This window comes from Falco biarmicus, chromosome 10 (genome assembly GCF_023638135.1).
Source record: "Falco biarmicus isolate bFalBia1 chromosome 10, bFalBia1.pri, whole genome shotgun sequence".
NCBI lineage: Eukaryota > Metazoa > Chordata > Aves > Falconiformes > Falconidae > Falco > Falco biarmicus.
This window is the reverse complement of record NC_079297.1, coordinates 6,176,897-6,195,333: the sequence shown is the minus strand read 5'-3', so window position 1 is coordinate 6,195,333 and position 18,437 is coordinate 6,176,897. Positions and strand designations below refer to the sequence as shown.

General features: G+C 48.8%; 1 protein-coding gene across 1 annotated transcript; it reads left to right on the top strand.

The window, feature by feature from the left end:
- Window positions 1–4,439: 4,439 nt before the first annotated feature.
- On the top strand, window positions 4,440–7,968 carry OCSTAMP (osteoclast stimulatory transmembrane protein). Its single transcript, XM_056354874.1, has 3 exons — window positions 4,440–4,563; window positions 5,481–6,525; window positions 7,536–7,968. Exons 1-3 carry the CDS (start codon window positions 4,520–4,522, stop codon window positions 7,875–7,877), a joined length of 1,431 nt encoding a protein of 476 aa, XP_056210849.1. The 5' UTR covers window positions 4,440–4,519; the 3' UTR covers window positions 7,878–7,968.
- The last annotated feature ends 10,469 nt before the right edge of the window (window positions 7,969–18,437 follow it).

The window sequence follows — 18,437 nt, the reverse complement described above, 5'->3', positions numbered from 1 at the left end:
CGGAGAGCAGGCAGCGAGGGCCTTTGGATTGTCTAATTTTGAGGCTTGAAAGGTAACATCCAGTCCAGCTCCGCTGCAGACGTAGGGGTTGCAGATTTACTCACAGTCTCAGCTCTGGCTTGGCGCACCCTAGTTGAACCCAGGGGCACAGTTTTACTTGGGCATGAAAGCAGAACTGAGACCACAGAGTTTGTGTGGAAGTCTCCAAAAATCATTCCCAGCATCCTAGCATGACTGCGGCACTGTCTGTCCAGCGATCAGAAGGTATTTCCCAAATGCAGCCAGGGAAGGTATGTTACCTCCGTGCCCATTAGAGAAACCGAGGCAGAGGGGGGACCAGGGACTTAGGCAAAGTCACACGGCCAGCCCTCGACAGACCTGGGAAAGGTGTGAGGAGCACCTGGATCCTAAACCTCTAGTTTAGTCAAAGACTTGGCTTCTGCCAGCTCCATCAACAGCCTCTGTGCTTCCCAGGACTCCCTAGGGGATCTGATTTAAGGCATGTGGATGACAGCATTACCTAATTCTGCTTTCTCATATCTAGGCATCTGTGAGAGCAGGACTAGTCTTGCATGCTTGATTTTTAATTATTTTATTCTTTTTTTAACAGAGGTTTTAAGATTTAGTATTTCTGGGGCTCAAGGGTGAACCGGGCTGCGTGAATAATTTCTGATTCCATTTGCTGCTGCTAGTACTGAAATTTACCAAAAGCAGCTTTTAATGGTAAGTCAGCCCCGTTAAGGGTCTGTGATGTGAACAAAGATAGAAAAATTCCCAGGAAAGGGCATTTCAAGTGCTGTACTAACTTTCTGTGACTTTGTGTTATTTTAAAGCAACTTTGCCCGCCTATGCACCATTTCTCTAGGAATGTAAAAATACCACAACCATCACAAAAGCCATTCACATTAGCAGCCTGCTTGTGAATTTTAATTAACAGGAAATGCCACTCACGCATTGAAACTCAACATCCAGAATATTTCTGCTTTACTCCTTTGATGTTCCCCATCCGATCCTGGACCAACATCCACATGTTCTCCTGAGACACTTGGAGGAAAATAATTCTGGTTTATTTACAGTAGGAAAAGCGTTTTGTAGCATCTTTTATCCCAGAAGCATTCTGGTTGCTTTACAAACAGTTCACACAGAGGAGCAGCTGTATGGGTCTTTGCAGCGGTGAGTGGTTCTGGGGCTGTGCTCAGCCGAATTGTACCTGGCAGCGATGCTGGGAGCTCAGGAGCCAAAGGGAGAGATTCCAGGAACAAATGAAAGCCCGGCACGATATGGGAAATTCAGCTATTGCAGGTTAGATAGCCTTGGTTCCCTTACCACATTTATCCCTCATCAGTCACTGGAAGGATATTGCTGGGATTTTTCTGTTTCTGCAGTAGAAACATAAGAAGGCATGACCTGGCTCTGTATCACCATAAGTTGTTCATTTGCATGTGATTTTAACAAGCAAAGAATCACCACTAATGGGCTAATCTTTCCCGTACCCTCAATTTCTTGAATTGGCAAAATAACAAGATCAACAGGTGCAGATGATATTGCTGTGGAGATAAATCATCCTATTTTTAGCCCTCCATTCATCTTCTTTACCCTAGTAATTTTCTCAAGTTGTTTAGTTCATGTACCCCCTGCTTCTACCTGTGATACAGCTGCTCCTGTACCTTGCACCCCCTCCCATCATCGTCACCACCATGGGGTTACACTAGTGCTACAGGTTGAACGTGCAGGTGTCTTGGCAAGCAACTCCTGTTCGGACCACCCTGAGACCCTCTCCGTGAGCTCTGCAGTCTGCAAAGCAGAAAGGGATTTAAAATCTCTGTCCTGGTGGGTACGAGCTCAGGCATCATCCCTAACCAGGGCAAAGCCAGGCTATGCTGTGTGGCTACAACACAAATGAAACCTGTTGTCTTACAGCAAGCTGGTTGTAGGTATGAGAGTCTCTTTTCTACTGCTGTAGTGCTGAAAAGTCTAAAGCAGAGATCTTAGGGAATTTTGGAGCTTGAGCTCTACAGAGGCTGGAGCTTGTCAAGACAGCAAACCCCCTTTTATAGCACCGGGGAGCTGGGCCACAAGCTCCTAGTGACACAGGGTGGGAAAAGGCACCTCGGAGCATCCCAGGGGGATGCAGCACACGCATCCCCAGCACCGGCTCGCCAGCCACCCGTTTCTCCTTCACTTCCTCACTTTTCCGTAAGACTTTCCCACCCAGAGGCTTCTTTAGTTCCTGAGCTGGAGCGAGCACAGACCTTGAGGTACTTTAGCAGAAAGTGGCCGCAAGATGTCACAGCTGCCTCGCTGAGCTGCGCGGTGCCTGCTCCCGGTGCCGCTATTAGCACACGCTCTTCATCGAGGTGGTTTTTTGGTTTGTTTTTGTGGTTTTTTTTGACAAAGCAAGCTTGTTCACTGTGTCCTGGTGAATGCTAGGTGTTGGTGGGTTTAGCTCATTTACAGATTAGCAGTTCGGGGTATAAAATCGAAGATATCTTAGGTGTAGGCACTCCCTCTGCCCCACAAAGTGCAGCCTGCGATCAGTCCTGAGCTGAGCCAGAGGCAGTGCCTAGGTTTGGCTTTGCAAGTGTTCCTTGGTCTTGCCTGGAGTTACTGGGCAAGCACAGATTCTGCATGAACTTCAGTTCCCCTTCACAAGACGGTGTAGCAGACTCAGAACACACTTATCTCAATGTTGTGGACATGAAGGTTTTTTTGGTTTTATAGTCTATTGTAATTTTATGGGGTTTTTTCTGCCCCAGAAAGCTACCCGCTTAGCCTTGCTTAGGGTCCCAGGGGCTGATGCTAATATCAGTTAGCTCTGAAGTACAGTGAGAAAGAAGAAGAATGTGATGAGCTTTGCAGGGTACAGCTATGAGCCTTTTAGGGTGGTCCTTTATAGTCTGCACATTGAATGCCAGACCTAATTCATGGCCTGTGCAAGCAATTGCTATGGATGCTCTGGACAAATAGCACTTTCTGTGACGCCTGCCTGGTTGGTGCCTCTTCCCGACTGGAGCCAGAGTTTCTCATTCAGCATCTGTGCTCCAGGACAACAGGAGGAAAGCTTTGCTCTACTGGCCACACAAGAAAAAGAAAAATAACTATAAAGCAGAGCCGTGGAGTGGAGCAAGGGCAGAAAGGCCCTTGGCAGGTACCTGCAGGAAGGGCTGAGGGGCTGGGAAGAGGTTTGCTCATCATGGCTTGTCCTCCAGCAGCTGCTGCTGCCATGGGTCTGGCTGTGTCCCCCGGGGAAGCTGGCGGAGAGCAGAGCCCCACGTGCTGCGTCCCAGGGGCAGCCGGGACAGGGATGACCTCCAGCCCTTCGCCCTCTCCCGCCCAGGGGAGCATGAGAACATCCCGGGGGCCCAGCGGTTCCCAGCCGGCGGAGGGCTTGGCTCAGCTCGGCAGGGACAGCGGGTCCCTGTGAGGAATGGGCTCAGCGGTGGCTGGGAGAGCTGTGTCACCTTTGCCCACAAGCGGTGGCTTAGTATGAGGGTGTCTGGCAAAGGGGCGGGTTTGGTGGGAGCCAGGGAAGGCTCCTGTGACCCGCAGGCTCCATGCGAGGGCTAGGCAGTGCGTGTACGAGTTTCTTGTTTGCCAACTGAACAGAGGAGGGAGAACCCTCTTGTACAGAAACATAACTGAGCCGCAAACACCACAGGCTGGTCCTTGTCTCCTGGTGAGCAGGTGTGGTGGCTGGAGCACCGTGCCCTGCACATCCCAGGGGTCAGGCGAGTTGGTCCCATGGGGACCATACATCCTGGCCTGTACATCTGGGAGCTTCTCAGCAGTTTGGGAATCCTGCCTTGGCAGGGTTTTATCTCCAGTGAATTTGCTGGCCATAGGGAATTGCGAAGGGTTCAAGTTTGAAGCTTTACCCTTCCTTGGCTAGGACTATGACATGAGCCTTTAAACACTTTGTGAACCCTGCATGTCAGCTCACAGTTTCAGCAGGGAGCAGCAGTCTGCCAGAACAGATGGACGATTGTCAGCATGTGGTTTGCTGGACCCTGCCATGCCCTTTGTGCCAGGACTGATGTCTGGAAGAGGAAAAGGTCCCCTTCCCTCTGAGAGAAATCCCAACCTTGCAGCTCAGTGATGGGAAGTGGGAGAAGTCAGCTGGGACGAGACAGCTGATATCCCCACAAGGGGTTGTGACACCCTATGTTCCATGTGATGCTTGCTCCATCTTTGTCAGTCCATATGTCACTGACTCATTTTTTTTTCAGCTGTGTCATGAAAATAAGCCTTCTCTGCAACAGTAAGACCAGAAGAGGTGTAAAGCCTGAGCAGTGCTGTGCATCCTGACTCTGTCCTTTTGTGGTGTTATTTCCCAGGCTTCACACACCAGGTTTGTCCACACACTTCAAGAATTGACAGCACTGTTGATCTGGATTGCCTTAAAGCATTTTTTTTTTTTTTTTAGTCCTGGCTCTCTAGTGCCAGCTGCCTTGGTTTCCTATCCTGCACCTCCCCACAGCTGCATCCAGGATCCTTTCTCGGAGCAATACAGCACTAGAGCATGGACAGTTTTCGAGCAAGACTGAGACACCTCTCTGCCACTGGGTATGTAGTGGCTGCTTTAACCCCTCTCCTTTCCTCTGTCTTGATAGCTGTTGAATGGCCTTTTTCCACTGAAAAACCTCTTTGCTAGCCAAAATCCTCCCTCAAAGGATAACTGAGGCTGCTATCGGGTGGGGGGAGACAGGGATTGCCTGGCTGGGTTTAACCCTGGGGAGAGGCAACTTCCCCCCACCAGGTTTTCTGGTCTCTGGAGAGTGGCTCCAGATGTGAAGCCTGAGAAATTATCTTCCTTCCCAAATGTTTGTTTCCATTAGACATTTAAATAGCTTTATGGGACATTTCATCCTGTCCACAGTAGCCAAATTCTTATCCTTGGAGATTTCCTCTGGCACTGGAGTTTCAGCATGACACTGTTTTCTATGATCAGTTCTGTGTTTGTCACCCTTAAACCTGCAGATTTTGGTTTGGTCTCCTCCTAAGAGGCAGGGAGATCAGAAACTCCCACTCAACTGCCTCTTACCCACTGAACACCTTGTAATTACAGAGCTGGTCTAATGATTTCCACAGCAGCCAGGAGCCTCCTCTTCCTCCAGCATCCTCTAAATAGCCACTAAAGCTGCTTTTAGCTACTGCCAAGGAGTTGACGCCTCCGAATGACTTTGTTATGATTTTTTTATAATAAAACAGTGGCTATAGAATAACAGTGCTTTCGTGTGCTTGTGTTAGAGGAGGAGCAGTCACGTTGTACTTGGCATTTGACCTTTCAAGAAATGCCTTGAACTTCCCTGTCCTGCATGCTTCCAGGGAAGAGGTCAGGTTAGCAGAGAAGCAGAGTGAGACCAGAGGTGCTCAGAGAAGGGCACTGTAAAAACTCGTGAGTGCTCACCTGGAGAAAGCCCCCTAATTAGTGCATTTCTCTGCTTCCTCCGCTAACACCTGGGTGCTTGTTCTTTTCACAGGATAAGAGCCCGTGTCTACTGTGAGAACTGTCTGCTCCCAGAGGTGCGCAGGACCACGGCAGACCTATGGTGGATTTACTCCAAGCCTGTCCCAGCAAACAGCAAAGAGCTGTGGACCTTGTTTCTGCAGTGTTCCTGCATTACAGCAGTGACAGGGGGCCTCTTCTACAACTGGATGTTTGCCTCCCTGGAGTACTCCTGGCATCTCTCCATTGCAACGGCCATCTCCTTCAGTCTGCTCCTTCTGCTGACCCTTTTCTTGGTGCACCCTGCCCGTTGTGTCTTCAGTATGATCATGCCTACGTTGGGTACCAAACAGGGCCGGAAACTTCTCTTGTCAACCTGCATCATGATAGTAGCGGTTAATGTAACACCCAACATCATAAGGAATATTAAAACCATACTGCAGGTCATTGAGTGCATCTGCAAGAATTCGTCTGAGAGCCTTTTGAACTCAACTGCTCTGCTACAGACAGCTTCCTGGGAGTTTGGGGATGCAATCCAAGGAACCCTTCATTCAATTAATGTTTATAGGCCTATGAATGGACATTTTCAGTTTTCTTTGTTTAAGAACAGCTCCTTGATCTATCAGCAAATGCACCTTGCTGGTGAGAAAATTGGGAGGGACTTTTTGGCTGCTGAGGTACTGGTCAAAGACTCTATAAGAATAGGCAACAAGCTGGTTGCTGGCTTCTCCATGTTCTATCTCTGTTTTGGGTCCACCTGGTATTTGAAAAAATACCTCACCAAACTCCACTTTGACAATTTTTATATCACCAAGGAGCTGGAGCGTTTAGCTGTGGACAGAAATGCAGCTCATCTGCTGGTGGACTCATCCAAAAACCTCATTCGACCAACAGGCCTGAAGTTGTCCCGGGAAGAAGTGATGCTGTGCCTCATGCAAGCCATGCTGCTCACCGTGGCCCTGATGGTGATGCTGGTGGTGGTGGCAATGGACCACTTTGCCTTCAGCATGGCAGACACTGTGGTGAGAAAGGCAGCTCAGTTCTCTGTGGTGCCCGTCACTTTCAGCATCAAATACAGTGTAAGTACTGGGGTGCCCTGGCCTTCTCTGTGCAGGGACCCCAATGTGTGTCACACCACAGGAGGTCATGGTGGGGATCACAGCCTTTGTAGCCTTATTTACATGATCCTTAGGTGTCTCCCCAGCAGCCAGCTGGATGAGCAATAGGCTTGGGGGGGGGGAGGAGGTAGAGGCACAACCTCAGCTGCTCCTTCCAGTGCATCAAATTGCACCATATACCCGCTCCAAATTACAGCCCCTGGGAGCGAGGAGTGGAGCAAACAGTGCCTCACGCTGCACTGACACTGCCAGCACGTGGCAGCCAGACACCCCGTATCTCTAGGTCCCTTCCCCAGGCAGGGTGGGGGACTGGGTGTCCACCTCCCACCGCAGAGTGGGTGCAGCACAAGAGGAAGGGGGAAGCAGGATGTTTCCTCATCTTGCTGCACGGGCTCTTATTTGTTATTTAAGGAGAAGGCTCTGTTCACTGGCTTTGCTGTTACCCTGTGCAATCCCTTTCACAAACCTCTCCAGTTTCCATCTGTTTTAATATCCTTTATCTGGGCTAGTTTGAGTTTGGATTTTTTTGATTTTTAGCTTTCCTGTGCTACCGTGCAGCCTGCCTCCCTCCCCAGCCCTGGGGTTCTTGGGTGCAGGTACCTGCCTGTGATGAATTTACAGTAAAATAATCAGGGCTTAGAAAAAGCTTCTAATATTCAAATACACAGCCACAAATACTGCTGCCTGGATTATGTCTTTCATTGTAAATCTCACACAGTGAATACCTGTTGTGCTCTCTGTAACAGCAGATACAAATGATGGGTAGGACTGGGTTGAACCGTGCCAAGTACTCAGCACCTACACATGCTGCTATTCTCACCCAGCCTGACGTGTATGTGCACTTCAATGTCCTTGTCTTTAATGCACAAGCTGTAATGGTGATCACATACTCTTAGGCTGATGTTTTTGTAGTAACCAGTTGCTGTTGGTTTGTTCATACTCCACGTAACTTTTAACTTTCTCTATTTCAGGCTAAAATAGCAATCCTGCCTTATCATACGAAACTTTTTCAACATTCTGATGAAGAATTACCACATCAGGACTTTGAAAAAAGCTACCACCATTCTCTGATCTTCAGCTCTGCCCACTGCAAGCTCACCCCTCCGATGCCTCCCAACCTCTCTGTGCTGCTCGTCGTGGGGCTGCTCTTCTGCATCCTCTATGCCACCGTATTCCTGGAAACCTATGCACATCGTCTGTGCAGAAAAATCGCAGCCTCCTTCTTCCAGAGCTGGGAGGAGAAGCGAGTGCTTTACCTCTACAAGAAGCTGTGCAGGAAGCACAAGGAGGAGCAAAACTGCGTGAGAAACTAAGGGTGCTTTTGGAAACAGAGGGGGTGCCTGAGACCTGTGGCAGTGGCTGGGCACAGGCTTCTGCAATGGGATCACACATTTAATTTTTCCAGTCAGAGAAGTGTTTGGAGTCTGGGGAAAAATACTTGCCAAAATACACAGAAATAAAAAAAAAAAAAAAAAGATGTCACATTTTGCATTAATTTGAGGAAAATGGGCTAAATAATTTACTTTTTTTTTTTTTTTTTTAATCTAGAAGGTCTGGAGTCAGCTGGTCCAGGAGTGGTGGGAGATAGTTCATGGGACTTGGAGGATATCTGCATCATTAGGCAAGGCTAATGGGGAAATATGTGGGACTCAGGGTGGGGGAAGAGCTCATTTACCTCCCCCACCACATCCATGCTAGAAGAAGTACATGCTTCCTTTCTTCCTCAAGTTATCCCTTTGGGCAGCAAGAAAGGAAACACATTTGACTTGATTAATTTAATTTTCAGGGAGTTTTTCTTTTCGGTTTCATGCACAGAAACCTGGGTAGACTGGATAAATATTAGCCTTTAGAAGATAGTTTATTCATCAATGAAAGTGTAATTTCAGCCCACTGGAATAAATTCAAGACCAATATAACCATGAGATGCACAGCCTGGGCTTGGGTGGTGGTGGAAATCAGGTTAAAAACAAAGCAACTTTGCAGCTTCATTTCTTCAAAGCATCTCTATTATTTTCCTCTCTTCCCCCATTAGAGTCTTCATTAAGGTAATTATTTGACATAATGCACCTCGATGAGATTAAATTATAGAAGTGAAGTGGCAGCTGCAGCCAGATGCACCGAATTCTCTTGGCTTCTGAGGTGCTTGAAACAAAGTAGGTCTGGATTATATTTTTTTAAAAAAACCTCTATCTAACAAAGCCCTGATGCAATAATCTCCCCAGGTTTCTTGATTCCCCACTATTCCAATGATTAATCCAAGCACCTTTCTGCCTCTACAGCAGCTAGGGGGCTTTGGCAAAGGGTTTCTGCATAAAATGTTTGTTCTGTTTGGGGAAAGCAAACACATTTCCATGTGCCCACTGAGTAGCCAAAGTTATCTGGAGCCAGGGGTTAAACAGAGAACAGAGGAGCCCCTTCAGCCAGCAAATCATCCCAGCAGCATGTTGCCTTCCAACTAGCACATCTTTAAAAAAAGATTTTCCTTGGGAAGACTTACCTTATTTTTGCAAGAGATGCACATTAATCTTTAAAAAAAAAATTCTTTATGGTCAGCAGCATTTAGGTACTGTCCCCCCCCTCACCCTGAGCAAGGTCCAGCTCCTTTCTCTGCCTTCTGAGGGTGGTCTTCAAAGGAGATTGGGGCATAGGGAGTGAAGGCTGAAATGGTGAAGTGCTGGGCACAAGCATGGGGGTGGGCTTTACTTTAGAGATGGGCCCTCTGGGTTCAGATGGGGGTTCGGAGCAGATGAGACCACAGAGATGGACTAAGAGGGTAAATACCACCCTGAGTGTCCCGTTGCATCTTTTAAACAGGCACTGCCCAACTCCCAGCCAGGGCAGCTGAGCAGCGTGTGAGGCAGCTCCTGAAACACCCCTTTTCAGCCTCAAAAAAATCATACTTATTTGGAAAACCTGACCCCAGTCCGTAGCAGTTCTCCCCATCTTTTATAGAGTTTCCTTCAGCTCCCTCTAAATTTCAACTGCTAAAGACTAATCCTGGGAACTTTGCACTTCTATACTATAAAATTCAACATCAGACAAGCCTTGATTAGCATAATTACATCTGCTGGAAAGGATAATAATCACTGTGAGGTACTGTTGCTCTGCCCCCAAAGTCGCATTCTTCATAAACCCTTCATGAAGCAGAGATGTACTCCCATTTCCATTTTGCAGAAGAGACTAAGGACAAGATTTTATAAAGCTCTTTGGTGGGTATCTCAGCAGGTTCATTGACAGGGACCCACGGGCAGCAGAGCCCTTGTTGCCTGCGTCTAGGGGTTAATTCTCCTGCCCTGGTTTGGACATCTGCCAGAGGAGGCAGAGGATTGTGACCCAGGTGCTGTCCATCTCCTCCACCTCCTGACCCTCATGTAGGGCTCTTAGCTTTAATAGCCGTGTAGGAATCAGAAAGGGAAGGAGCTGGGTTTGGAAGATGAAGACCTTGTGAAGTGCTGGTGAGGAGGTGAGGGCTGGGTGTAGCTGAAAAACTGGCTTTTCCAAGGTTTGTTACTTAGAAAGGAGGGTAATAAATGCTGGAAGTGTTGTGCTGTGAAGTGTCATCTCAGTAGTGTCAGAAGGTTTTTTTTTTTTAAATGTAGGAAGGAAGAAGTCACTTTGATAGCCCTTATGGTTATTTTAGCGTGAAGTTGTACTGGTGTTAGAACATGTGCCTGCTGAAGGCTGGTATACTTGAGTGTCACTGAGAAATCAATGCCTGTGAAAAGGTGTTTACACAAGAGTACTGTGGCTTGAGGTGATGTCGTTGAATACAGGTGTGTATCATATGTACGTGGTTAAGTGATGAATCTGTTTTGAGGAGAAAGGGCATGTTGAAACCTGGTGCTTTGCTGTTATGCCACTTCACCCAGAGCTCAGCTTTTCATGCGAGAAACTAAGCCCAGGGAACTGCGGCAGATGTGACACCCGAGTGGGACACGCAGGGAAGAACTCCGAGTGGTTTCCAACCTGAGGGACCAGTGAGGAGAGTCATGGGGAAACTGCAGGTATGAAATAAAACCTGAAGAAGTGTGTGTGTGTGGGGAGACCTGGGGTGGCCTGTGTGGGGTGAGCAGAGGGGACCTGCCAGCATGGCTGGAAGGAGCTTAATCCCTGCATTAACTTGCTTTTTCACCTCCCCGGGGGTGTCAGCAGGACTCCAGGAACAAAAGTTGGACGGGAGGGCCTGAGGAGCAGAGGATGCTCCAACAGTCCCTGCTTCAGCAGGAACAGCTTGTGCAGCACATCAGCTGTGTCTTCCCTGGCCAGGGGGGCTGGTGGGAGGCAGAGCTGCTGGAAATGGCTTTAATCTCCTGGGACATCTTGTTCCTTAGCAAGATAAAGGCATGACAAACCAGAAAATGCTACCCATTACAGGCATGCCATGCACTCAAGAGGTAGGCTGCCTTGCCAGGGTTTGCTTAACAGTGCAACTGAGAAATGTTGAACAGACTTAACCAGCAGGCACTGTTAATTTATTCAGATATTTTTATTAAGTAGGACTAATTTACAAACCTCATTATTTGCTAAGGGATTTTCAGCCCTCAGAGCCCCTCCATGCTCCCACCTTTGCTTTGGCAGTTGTGGCTCTTGTTGCCTCTGTTTCCACCCAGCCTGTCCCACAGGCGGGAGGGAGCAGGGCTTTGCCAGGCGTTGCTTCCACCCACAAGGCCCCAGCACTAGGTCTGGAGGTCCTGCATGTCCCCCTCCTCCAGGGGGGACATCACTGCTGGGCAGCGCTGCTCCTACAGCAGCACAGTGGCTTGTCTGCTGTCTCTAGCTGCTTTCTGCAGGGAAGGATTTCATCACATCTGGCTTCTAGGTTTGGATGTTCATGAAGCTGAAAGTTCAGGGTCAGATGTTTGTGTGCAATCAGGCGAAGACAGGGCTGGGGTGCTTGCGGGGGCTGGGGAGCAGTTACTGATGGCTGCCAAACTTCCTAGCTGTTGCTCGTTAGTGCCAGCCTACACCTTTGCTGATGCCAGCCCTGACCCTGCCGTCAGCAGCTTTGTAACTCAAATCTGTTCCAGCTGCCACCAGTGGAAATGTTGTTGTTGATTTTGAGGGAGCTGGAGCAGGGAACTGGAGGGGGTTCCAAAGGGCTGGGCAAGAGAGGGGACTTGCAACTGCAACTGGCACCTCTTCCTGCAGCTCCTGTCGCAGTGAGGACTTTGCTCCCAGCAACGAGCCCTTATCTTGGCCTTGGCGCCGGGGTAGCTCCGTCTGGAGTCATGTCCCCCATCAGGTTACCCTGAGGCCATTTTTCCCAGAAATGACCACCCCATGCTGCCTGCAGAGCTGCCGGTCTGGCAGGGCACACAGGAGCAGGTCAGGCAGTGCTGTGTGCCTGTTTTCTTCCTTGCACTTGCTGAGGTTTGAGACTTCTTAATTATCTAGAGAAAAATGTTAATTACATGAGAGAAAGGCCAACAGATTAATCTCTCCTCCACCAGTGCGATAAGCTCAGGGGACAGAAAGACACACACACACATGGGACGGGATCTGCCCTGAAGCCCCTGATTCCCTTGCGGTTTCATGGTGTGGTTTTGTGAATTTCTTTAATAGATAAAATATATGATAAGTTCCTGCTTATGGCTGGCTGGCAGGCAAGAATGAATTGCCTTAATATACTGACAGCAAGTGTAAACTATTCAGCTGGGACGGTGCTTTAGGAAAGGTCTCATCCATAGCCACAAATCCCCATCTACCAGAGCAGGCAACCAAGCAAACAAAAACCTCTCTCCAGAACTATTTCCTGATTTTAAAGCAAGTTTCATTTTTATTGCATTTATCCTATCTACAGTGTTTGCACTGTAATTGCAATGAAGAACCAACAATTATATGTGCCAAACTTTAGAAAAGGAAATATTAATGAACTTAAATAAAAGCAAATGAAAGCTATGTCACAGCATTGCGTGTGGCTCTGCTCTGGATGCATGCCCTTGCTCACATGCCATGCAGCGTACCTGAAGGAAGCATCAATGAACGCCTGGAGCACACCTCTCCCTGGGAACCCCCCTCCTGGCATGTGAGGTGCTGGTGATTTATACCACAGTCAAAAGTGTCAAACGAAACATGATTTCAGTGAAGGAAAACATTAAAAAAACCAAATATGCTGATGTGCAGTATTCTAGAAGGTGAGATCTTTTTCTTTGATTTGACTGCTTGAATCTCTTGCTTTGCAGAAGCTGCAGTTGTGGCTGGCCACAGGGAATGGTTCTTCATGTCACCAGAACCGCTCGTTGAGGTAGAGCTGGTGGCACAGGGCCAGCTGGCACTGTGCACCCACAGGGTGCTGCCAGCAGCGCTGGTGCCCAGCGGCAGATGTCCCAGATAGTTAATCCCATCAGCAACTTCCATAGAACTTCCCAGCACTGATTCAGTAACGATGGTCTCTGTGAGTCTGCATCTCTGATTACTGCAGAGGGGGTCCAGCCTGAGCCTCCAGCGTGCTATGCCCGGCACAGGTGGGGAGCGGTGGAGATAGCATTTATCTGAGGGTGCTGTGTGCAGGAGAAGCCCCGTCCGAAGGCAGCACCACCGTGCCGAGCACTGCATGGTCACCCAGCAAGGGCAGCTCTGGCCCACGGCATTTATCTTTTAGACAAGGATGGGAGAGATGAGGAAATTCCTCAAAGACAGTTGGTGATGGGAAAGCCTCTTTTGGACAGGGTTTTCCTTGTCTTTCCTGTAAGGACAGCCTGCTCCAGGGCCCTGGCTGTGAGATGCTGGTGCCAAAAGAAGAGGTAGGGAAAAGAGACAAGATTAACTGTCGAAGTAAGAGGTGATACACAAACGGCTCCCTAAGTGCAAACGTTTCCAGAGCCTGATTTGAAGCAGTAAAGAGACGTCAGCGCCACATTACCCTGAACTGGTGCCCAGTACTGGTGAGAAGCGTCTGTTTCCTGACTTGGGGCTGGAAGCACAAATTCATAAACCTCCAGGACAGCTGTGCTCCTGCAGTGTCTGACACCTGTGCCGGGCTGGCAGAGGCAATTCAGGACTATCAGGATCAGTAGCTGGTGACCAGGCATCCCATCGCTTCTGAAATGATACCCGATAATTATCTTGAATCAACGGCCAGGAGATGTCAGAGGAATTGGGAGCTGGTACCACAGCTTGTTCTTGTTCTTTTGAGCAGATTTTCTTAGAGACCACCTTTTGTTTTTTGGGTTGTTTGTTTGGTTTTTTTTTTCAAGGAGGACCCAGAATGTGTCAAAACCACTTGAAGATATGTGACAGCTGCAGAGAGAAGGGGAGAGGTTTGTAATTCATGGGGAGAGTTTCCCTGGTTCTGCCTCTTTTGAATGCAGATTGTGTCAGGGTTTCACTCTGAACTTGGTGCCTCGCGTTTTGCAACAGGAGGTTTCCAGATTAGCTGTAACAGGCCTTCAGCCTTCAAGAAAAGGAGTGGAAATGAGGAAGAAGCAACACTGGTTATCCCAGAAGGCTGCTAAAAGCTGGGCTGTTGATACAGAAGCCAGCTCTCCAGGCACCTTTCTCAGCCTCCTGATTTCCAGGACTCTATGCACATCACTGATGGTGACAGGAGGTTTTGGCACCAGTTCACTCTTCGTGTGCTCAGAGAAGCCTTGGGATGTGTGATTTCAGCCAGCAGCTCCAGTGGGGCTTGAGATGTCCTGGCACATTGAGGAAATGCTGAGGAAATCAAGTGAGTCAGAGGTTTGCCTCCATCACTTCACAGCCCTTCCCAAGGACCAGGGCAGAAGGAGTTGCAGGTTTCTTTGCAGATGAACAACTGAGGAAATGAAATCACCAGAGGAGATGTTTTTGACATGCAAACATAAGATGGAAAGAAGTACCAAGTTTCCCCATGTTTCTTACTCATATATTGTTCCAGGCAAACCTTCTGTAATTCCTCATCCTAGCCGGGAATAGCTGGGGAGATGCTTTCATATCTGAGAAGGGAGAGATGCCAATTCTGTGAGTTTATTTCCCAAGAGATTTAAAAACCAGAAGCACAGCTGTTTGACTAGTCGGGGGTGATCCATGGCTTGGACAGGAGGCTTTCCTTTGAAATAGGATGAGAAACTGAAATGGCCAAATTGAAAGGCTGAAAGCTTCCTCTTGTCTTAGTTGGAAATATGCTGTGGCTGTTGAGACAATAAAGTGGGAAGTCTGCAAATTACAGGAAGGAGCAGGCTGTAGCCAAGGACTCGGCTAGGCTGGGCCAAGTCACCTTTTCCTCTTACCATGGGAGAGAAAAAATTGCTCCATGTGCCCCATGCTTGGTGGGTAAGGCATGATCCGCGCAGCACCGAGGCGCAAAGGTGGGTAGATGAGAGACTGGTTTTGGGGGAGAATCTGTGACAGAAGGACCAGAGATGTGAGTTTCAGCTAGATGTTCTTCTGTACTTTAATGCCCTAACCAGTTAGGCAGGGCACAGTGATGGAGTTCAGTGATGGAGAACTTCATGAACACCAGCTCAAGTGGGATCCTGGATATCTGCATCAGTGCTAAGGACTCGGAGTGTTTTGCCACCGTGGTGGTGGATATACTGTCATTGCCTGGGCACTTCTGCTGGGAAAAGCAAAGGACACACTTCTCAGTGTGACGGCACAGTCACACTGTGAGCCTCCCAGACCTGGATGCCAAGTGAGGGCAGCCTGGCGTCTCCTGACGCATGTCGGGGCTCTGCGTGCGGGGTGGGAGAGGAGCGGGAGCCGAGCTAAAGGCTGCTGTGCTCAGCAGGCACGCAGTGCGGTGCTGTACCAAGTGCTTGTTGTTACTGTGTTATGGGGGTGACATTCGGATATCTCAAAATAACCCTAATTACAGACTAATTATTCTGCCAGGGTTTTCTTTTTTCATCACATTGCATGCAGTGCTTTTGTCTCCCCTCCGTGTTATCACTGCTGTTATCCCCCCAGGATGCCCCTCCAGGATGTATCTCATCTGCCCTGATAAGTGTTTTTGGGAACTGCCTGTTTCTGTCCCTACCCCAGGCATATCCCACCCTGCGTGTTGTCCTTGGGATGGGCACTCGGGTGGGTGTTTCAGGTTAGAAGTGATGCAGCCGGTGCCCAAAAGGCCCATTGGAAGATGTGTCCTTTGTCACACTCGGCACAGCTTTAAGCCTCACTGGTTTTGGCAAAGGCTCAGCTTTGGTTACCCAAACCGCAATTTCCTTTTACAGCCATCAGTTTCCACACTAGAAAGTGGGAGACTTGGAAAAGATGGACTCTCTGGGTTTCCTCTTCATTGTGCTGCCCTGAAAGCCAATGCCCCCACCTGCTCCTCTGGCTTTTTGCTCACCCAGGCAGAATCCCTGGTGGACGGGGCATGCTGGAGCGGTGGCAGAGCTTATCAGCGGCATCAAGAGTTGTGAACTCCAACTGGCCGCGGAGTGTGCAGGTGATGCCATGGGTGCTGGGCTTGGCGGGAGGGGAAGGGATGGGTTCCTTCTGCTGTGGCTGAATCACCTCCAAGCACCCGAAGCTAGCCCGGAGCCAGCGCTGCTGGTGATGTGGGGCAGGGTAGGGAACCCCTTGGCATGCAAGGCTGACAATGTTTGTTTTCAGAGGCTTTGTAAAAAAAAATGTGATGCAGCCCAGGTCTGGGAACCGGTCCTTGTGGGGGTCTGCAGGAGCTACATCCTTACAGGGATGCTTCCCTGCTTACAGGGGTCATTAGAACACCACCAGCTAGTTCATTTTTATGCGCATGTAGCACATACTCAGGCCTATTTTGCATATTTCTGCCTTCTTGCTCAGGTTTGATCTCTGAAGGTATTAACCCAAAAAGCAATTTGCTTCTAGGCTGTGACTCTGGAAAGGTGAAGGCAATTTTGACAGAACTTCTCCCTCCTTTGTTTTTCTGAGCAAGCAGTAACTGCTGCTTTTAACAGACTGACTCATACTCCATCTCTAGTAGCACTTTGCAGCCCTCAGGCTGCTTTGCAGAGCTGCTGAGCACCTTCCTGCCCACTCCATGCTGAGCTGCAGGGGTGCAGAGGTGGGAATCGCTTCTCCATGATCACTCAAAATTCAAAATTTGGCAGTCTTCTGGGGCCCAAAATCCTGAACCCACCCTTTCAAAACCACATGTGGCTTCTGTGATTCAGCTTCTCCACGTTCACCAACACAGTGTGGATGCAACCTCTGTGTCTCAACTCTAACAGCAGAACTTTTATGGGTTTAGTATTTGTAGGTTATGAAGCACCAGAAAATGGAGAGGTGTTTATCTTGGCCAAGAGAATCATTTTCTCCCAGCTTTTGTTATATATTTGTATAATAACAAATATGTATATTTGCTAAATATGCGAAGCCTCAGAGGTCTTTTCTGCCCACAGGACTAAATGAGCTGCCCAGCAAGGCTTAGCGAGGAGCGTGGGGAGATGCTGAAGCTGGCGCTGAACTTCCCAAGCACCCAGACTGGGTGCAGTGCTGTTAACCCAGCCACGGGGTTGCACAGCCACCCCTTCCAGAAACAGCTCCATCACAGCCAGCACCCAGGGACACCACCACTCATGTTGGGGGACCCTCAGGAATATAAAGACCTCTCTTTCCTGACTTCTCAGGGACTAGGTGGTGGTGAGGATGGTGGCTTGAAGTGATGCCAGCAGAGAAGGAAATGCAGAAGTATATTAAAAGAACCTAACATGAAATGTTAGTTAAAACAATCAATGTCTCTGGCCATCAGAATATTTGGATTTAAGTCAAGCTGGAAGAAAATATTTTATATGTGTCAAGCTGGTCGTCCTCATCTTAAATCCATGCCTCAGTCACATCCTGAACATTGTAGCTGTTGAAGGAGTCTATAATGGGAAATATTAATCACTCGACACAGCAAACCTTACTGTTGGGACGACAGGTAGGAAATCTCACTCAGGTGTGTGTGCTGGGCACATAAAGCCCCCCCCCCCCCCAGCCCCAGCCTTGCGATGGACATGCCGGTTACCTCGGGGACTGGGGCAGGAGGAGCTGCTTCAGCCAGGCGATTTAATGCTGTTGTTACCTCTGTGCTAATAACTACTGGACTGTCAGTGCCGCAAAACAAAACGTTGAGGGAAATAATTGTCCACAGCAATCCTACACAATGTTGCAGGTTTAAACCAAACCAAAACTTTCTCCAGCCTCTGTGGGAGCTGGTTTTAGTTTTGTTTCCCGGTCCCGCAAAGCTTGTTCCTGGAATGGGTTTGAGGAAGCAGATGAACCCTAAGTTCCCCCTCAGGATGTTTACACAGGGTTTGTGCCTTCTCCCCTCCCACACACGGTGCCCCCCCACTGGCAGCTCACCCACCCGTGTTTTGCTGCCAGGGATGTGCCAGGAATAAGGTCTTTGCCTGCCTGGAACAGCGGCTCTGCTGCTGGGCTGAGGTGCAGGCTGCCAGTGGAGCCCTAAGGAAAGCAACTGGAAAGAGAAGAAGAGAATATTTGTCCTTTATAACTGACCCACAGGTGAATGAAAAGTCGTGGGAGGGAGTTAAATACTAGAGCAATTGTCCTCTGTGGAGCCAAACGGAGTCATATGGTTTCCCAAAGAACAGGGGAAAATACTGTTTGCCACAGCAAGGCAGAGCCTGAGGACACGCTGCTGCTCCATGGCTGAGGCAAAAGGCATTTTATCCACCCAGGTTTGTACGGCCCAGGCTGAGAAATTTGCCTGTGGAGCTAGACTAGGCTTGGACCACCCAGCATCAGGATGATCCTTCACATTTTGGATATGCACCTCAGTGTCTGGGATTAATGGGATGCCTCTGCCTTTAATTGAAATCTAATTAATAATAAAGTTTTACCATTGTCCTTTCATCCTCTCTCCGCAGGTTAGGGGACCCTTAGCATTTTATCTCTGCGAACACCATTGCTTTCAATTTCAAAATGCATTTTCTGACAGACTGTGGAGGTGTCGGGAG